This window comes from Amaranthus tricolor, chromosome 3 (genome assembly GCF_026212465.1).
Source record: "Amaranthus tricolor cultivar Red isolate AtriRed21 chromosome 3, ASM2621246v1, whole genome shotgun sequence".
In the NCBI taxonomy this organism is placed as follows: domain Eukaryota; kingdom Viridiplantae; phylum Streptophyta; class Magnoliopsida; order Caryophyllales; family Amaranthaceae; genus Amaranthus; species Amaranthus tricolor.
In genome coordinates, this window is record NC_080049.1 from 19,570,097 (window position 1) to 19,576,607 (window position 6,511).

Here is a 6,511-nt window from a genome sequence, read left to right on the forward strand (position 1 = left end):
TGTTGAGTCAAATTTGTGATATTTAAATGCTTTTGATTGATTGTGTTGAGTCAATTGTGTGACATTTACATGTTTCCGATTGGGTGTTGAGTTAATTTAGGTGATTATAAATACTCGAAATGCAAAAAGAATGACTATTTTGATTGATTGAGTATCCTATTGTTAATAGTGTTAATAAATCACGATCCTTTAGTTAATTCTTTAGCTTAAAATAGTTATAACACTTCTTGAGTTATCAGAAATACAAATTCTCATGATTAATACATTGGTTACTCCAGTTTCGAGGACAAAACATCTTTTAAGGGGGATAGCATGTAATACCCCGAGATTTTATAATGTCATTATTTAATATTTTATAACTTTCGGAGATTTTTTAATTAGATAAATTATTTTTGAATAAGTTTTAATAAATTTCTTTACTACACAAATTTAAATATTAACATAATTATATTAGAAAAAAAATATAGATTTGCGATTACTAAATTAAAGAGATTCGAATTAAAATTATTATTTTATTAAATTGGGAGCACACGAAGGTCCATCGTAAGAAGGCGAATCTAGATAAATAAATAAATAGATAATTGAATAAACAAAATAAAAAGAGGTGTTTGGGTTTTAAGTACTAACACTCACTACCTCACTAGCACACGCCTAGGTTGCACTAAAACGGGCACGGACACGACACGGGTACAGGTAAACGCCAACTTAAAAATGGCGGACACGGAGACACGAAAATTGTAATATAATAAATATATCAAATTAAAGATAATTTTACAATCTTTCATTTGATATATGTAAATAAACACTTTAAAAACATAAAACTCACATAAAATACAAATAAGTACCAAATAAACAACATGAGTATTTAAAAATAGTCATACAAACCAAATCAAAGAAAACCAAAAATGGTAGCAGCAGTGTTCGATTGTTCGTCTATGATGGAGGAGCAGTCGGTGATGGCGTGGTGCGGGAGTGCGGCAGCCGGCAGCGACAGTGGAGGTGGAGGAAGAGTTGTGTAGAGTTTTTAGGGTTCGAGTGAAAGAGAGTTGAGAGGAGTGAGAGCAAGAAAGGGAATTGAGAGGGAAGGGAATTCGAGTAATGAGTGCTTCTGCTTTAGAATTCTGCTTATGAATTATGATTTTAAATTTTTTATTTTATTTTATTTTTTTTTAAAAAACGTGTCCTTGACTGCTTGTCGTGTCCCTTCCGTGTCCTTGCCGTGTCCGCGTGTCCGGAAAAATATTAAAATATTGGACACTTCATTTGGCGTGTCGGACACAGATTTTAACGTGTCCGACACGGGACACGCCAATCCAGGGACGTGTCTGTGTATTCCAGGCACAAGCCTCCCCTTCCCTCTCCTCTCCTCTTCTCTTCTCTCCTCCCTCCCTCACCACCTGTGTATCACCATCAGCACCACCAGGCCGTGTCTCCCTCCTCCCACGAGCAGCAAGTAGCAAGCCAGACATCAGCTAGGCCGTGTCTCCCTTTTTCCCCTCCAGCAGGCGCCCCATTTTCTGTGCTCCTCCACCACCAGGTGCTGGTGCAGTCGACTGTCCTCCCACCACCATCACACACGTGAGTCACCACCACCACAAGGACCACCTATCTCTTGGTCCACTTATTAGTCTCACTCTTTGTAAGCCATCTCTTTTATTCTCTAATTAATTCTCTAGTTTTAATTGGGATTTTCTTAAGTTTATGAGTTTGGTGTTGGTTTTGTGTTACTTTCATTGAATCTTTTTGTGGGTAAGAGTTTGATTGATGAATTGAACATATTTATGATTTAGAGTTGGAAGTGTGATTAAAAATTATGGGTTATGTGTTGGTTGTGTATTAATTTGGTTTAATCTTATCATGGGTAATAGAAATGGTGTTATCTTTGAACATGAAATAATTGGAGTTTGATTTAGAAATGAGATTATAAGTAGTGTGTGTGTGTTGTATGCTACTTTGGTGGTGTGGTGATTAATTGAATAACCTTATAAGTTGTTTTAAGACTTGATTGATTATTGTTGTGATAATTAGTAATGATTTTGATTATAGTCGAGTATAGTTATGGTTTTGGTTATTAATTGAGAGTAATAGTTGCTAATTGTTGTAACTTGATTGTTGTGGATTACAAGCACTCCTATTAGATCGTCATTGAAGTTATAGATGCATAATTTTACTAAAGTTAAGAGCATAATGTCAACTTATGGTCTAGGGTTGCTAAAGTTACTCGTCATGTTGTTTAGATTATAGTTCTTTCTAGTTTGGAGAATGTAACAAATGATATCATGATTCGATAACTCTAAGAATTGTCTTATCATTGTTTTAGCATTATATTTAAATTGTAAGGCTTGGTTGTGATTAGTTATTTTTGGGTAGTGCGACCGATACACTCAAAATCAGTTAATGAAAAGGAACGAATCACATATACTTTTATTTTTAAATTGGTGAAAAGACTTATGTTGTGTTGAGTTAATGATTTTGACTTGTATTGAATGAGTTGTGTGCGTGCTAGAGTAATCGAAAACTCATGTTGAATGGGTGATAGTGGTTACTTGGGTATTTAGTTGGTATGACAAAATAGTTAAGGGGACTTATTAGTTTCCTAACTATATAGGTGCCCATTTCATAAGACGAAGATAGAACTTCAATTGGGTGATTTTTGTGGCCTTTAATCGTGCAGTGATGCTTATACGTACACATATGCAGTAATTAATTATCATATTCATCGTTTTAAGGTATTATCAATAATTCATGATTATATGTATCGTATTAGAATTATAGGGTGCCAGAAAGTAAACTATGTTATCGAATAGTCATAATAGTGGTATAGGCAAGTAGAATGAAAGCACTAGGAGACTATGAGAGCAAATTCCTAAATAGCAGAGAACGCACTATGGTTGTGTGTGGTATCGAAGTGATTCCCTAGTTATTGAGCCTTGATTATGATTAGTTGGTGTGACTCAACTGGATCATGTCCGGTTCATTTAATAGTCCCCTAGGTGAGATCCGACGGGATCTCCGTGAGGGGGGTATGAGCATCTTTTGTCATTGGGCGCCGGATGGCCGATACTGCTCCTTGATCGAGGTGTTACCATTCGGGCCTTGTAAATAGAGAAAAAATCCACTACTTTTGAATATACTTCAAGGAGTTAGTAGTTTGCAAGAGAAATCATGAGTAAATAGAAGTGTTTAAACAAATGTGTAAATTCGTTATTGCTATGCTATGTCGTCGACTATCCCTTTTGTTTTATGATTCTAATTGTTATAAGTTCATTGATTACTGACGTGTATGTGTTTGTTGTTGTTTGTTCATGACTTTTTATGATGTTACTGCTATGATACATTTGACTATGGTCATTATGTTGTAGAGCAGGAGGATCATAGCTTGACATAACATGTATAGGAGGTTCTTTTGCTTGGCATTGGGGAAAAAAGTAGAGTACGGTTATAGCAATTACTATACGATTAGCCTGACGTTGTAGCTCTTTTATTATTTGTTAAGTTTTGGGTTGTATAATTACTTTTTTTGGAGCCATGTGATTCCTTGTAAAGTTATAGTCTGAGTTATAGTCTGCTGCGTAGTTTCTAGATGTATGGTTGTAAGAATATTTATTTTGTATCCGTTAAAACAGATGTGTTAACACTGGAACCACAATTCGTGTTGGAATCGGTGAACTGATGAGCCGACTATGATTCATTCATTTCAAAGGACAATTTGTAATAAAGACAATATATATTGTTATAAAAGCTATAAATATAAGAGACATCTGGATTAGAATAGCACACTTGAAATCATTAAGTTTTTGAATTGATACTGATGTAATAGAGCAATGCTATGAAAATTACATAAGTGATTCAAGGACATTTGGGACCGCCTTCTTTGGTTTTCCAATTGTTATAGCATGGACATTCTTCCTTATGCCCATACGTTCTCGATGGAACACATAAACATTTGTCACAACATTTGTTGCAAAACTCTAAACATGCATTTCGATATTGTGTATTTGAACATCGATAAGCACATGCACCGGGACATTCTGTCAAAGTTTTCACAACAAAAAACTTGATCAGTAATATTTGATGTTTCAGTCATACTCACTATGTTCCAGTTTATTCAATTGTTGTAATTCCGATAAGTGGCTCCCACCTGAGGTGGGAATGAGAGGATTGGATATACGCAACCTTACCTTTAATAATGATAAAACTAATAAAGAGGTTACGTTCAATTGACCTTTTGTAGCAAACTAATAAAGATGTTCATACTTTGAAACATTGTTCAAGAATAAAACTTACGATCTATTGTTAGTGAACCTTCACCACCAGCCTTTAGTTTGTTGCAACACGCATCCCGGATGCAAAAATGCAGAAAACATGTTAGATATATAATTATTAGGGGTAATTGCCAATAATAAACTATTTTTTTACTCAATTTGTTAAAAATAAATTTATTTATCGTTTATTTTAAAATAACCTAACCATCGGTTTTAATTGCAAAAATAAATCAACCTATTATTTATGATCTTTTTTGTAAGTCGTGCAATTAATAATAAACAATACGCGAAATAATTTCTGCAATTATACGCAATAAATAAGTTTATTTTAAGAAATTATACTAAATTAATAATAAACAATACGATACTATGATTTAGCGATCCAATTCTACAAGTGTATTCTTAATTTTTATTAGTATTTCTTATGTATCATCTTTCATTAGGTTTTCTTTCGATTCAACATCATAATTTTTAAAAAATAAATTTCTTCATTGGTATGAAGATTCAAAATAATTATTAATTGTTTTTCCATTTCATACTTAAAAATGAATTGAATAAAGGTTTAATTCATAAACTTAAACTTGAGATGAAAATATTACGAGAAAATAATAAATTTAGGTTTATTGTAGAATCTTACGATTCTACGATTCGATTCTACCACTCTAAACAATTTTAAATAAAATTCCGATTTTAACAACTTTGAGTAGGCAAAAACTAACTATACATACCTTGGAGACATCAAAAGAAATGATGGAAAAAACTAGGAAAATGAGGACAACAGAAAAACTCAGAGAATTGGCCATTATAAATTTATAATGTATGTTGGAATGGACAAGTTTTTATTTCTTAGTTTATAGCCTTTTTTTTTGTTAATGTGATGATCCTTATCATTCTTTTAAGTAATGCTCTATTTATAATTGTGAATCACCACACCTACTTTTATTTCTTTCTTCACTGATAATATATTTTTCATTATAGAGATTGGAAACATATCCCTTCCTTAGTTCATATGCTACCACATGTATTTGGAAATAAATCGTACCATAAAATCAATTGCAAGTGAAGAGTACTCATATTACTATAGAAAAATATATGCAACTTCATGTATTAGGAAAAATATTATTAATAAAAATCATTGCTAGCTAGTGTGTAAATTCATAATATCATAAAAGATACTATACTTCTAAAGAATTTTATCATCACAAACTAAAAATATACTATTAAAAATGTTAGAAAATGACAAATATCATTCTTAAGAAACCTTGACAAACGTTATTATTTATTTAGTGGATGATTATTGATTACATGATGATATTTTTCTAATTTAGAATCAAATTTTTATATGTATTGAATAATAATTTATATGTAACAACCTTGAAACCCGTGCCACGTAAGTATAGTCTAAAAGAAATAAAAATTATTTATCTTTAAAAATATTCGTGCCTGTAACAACATTACGTCTTTCCTCGTTTTTTTAATGTTTTTGGACATTTATCAAATTTGACCTAAAGGTATCAATTTCAACTTAAAGTAAACCTTAAACAGATCATTTAAAAAAAATTAATTTTTGACCTATAAGTGATTAATTTTGACGTTAAACTGATCAAAATCTACCAAAATATGGACTGCTTTCACAATTTTAAAACGGAGTTAATAAAATAGTATTATTCTATCATTCTATGGATAAATTTCAAACAACAAATGAATGGTCAATAACATAATCAATAATAGTGTTAAAACATTAAACGATACAAGTACTTTTATTCTATGTAACATGCTAGTTCTAATGGAACATAAGAATACTTGTACCCTTTACTCATCAATAAATGATAGTGATATTGCTCTTTCCTCAACAGTTTCCGTTCATAATAGACCTGGAATTAATGTTGTAGGTGTAGTGTTTTCTTACCCTTGATGTGAAGGCGGACGAAGAGTTGATCTCGAGTTATGTTTTGCCAAATGATTCGATGAATGCTCTTGGAAATATCAAGAGTTCATAGCTACTTTGTTATTAAAATTTTAATTTTGACCTAAAAATGATCAATTCATACCTTAAAATGATCCATTAAATTAATGATTTTTGAAAATGATCAAGAGTTCATGTCTGCTTTGTTATAAAAAATTTTCAATTTTGATCTAAAAATGATCATTTCAGACCTTAAAATGAACAATTGAAAAATCAATTATGACTTTAAATAGATCAAAAATTACGCGCATATCGAGGAAAACTATTTTTAGGCTGATTG

General features: G+C 31.7%; 1 protein-coding gene across 1 annotated transcript; it reads right to left on the reverse strand.

Annotated features, from left to right (window-relative positions):
• Positions 1-3,849: 3,849 nt before the first annotated feature.
• On the reverse strand, positions 3,850-5,126 carry LOC130807651 (gibberellin-regulated protein 12-like). The gene is made up of 3 exons (XM_057672945.1): positions 4,994-5,126; positions 4,288-4,318; positions 3,850-4,031 (listed from the first exon to the last, which is right to left on the reverse strand). Exons 1-3 carry the CDS (start codon positions 5,066-5,068, stop codon positions 3,850-3,852), a joined length of 288 nt encoding a protein of 95 aa, XP_057528928.1. The 5' UTR covers positions 5,069-5,126.
• Positions 5,127-6,511: the final 1,385 nt, after the last annotated feature.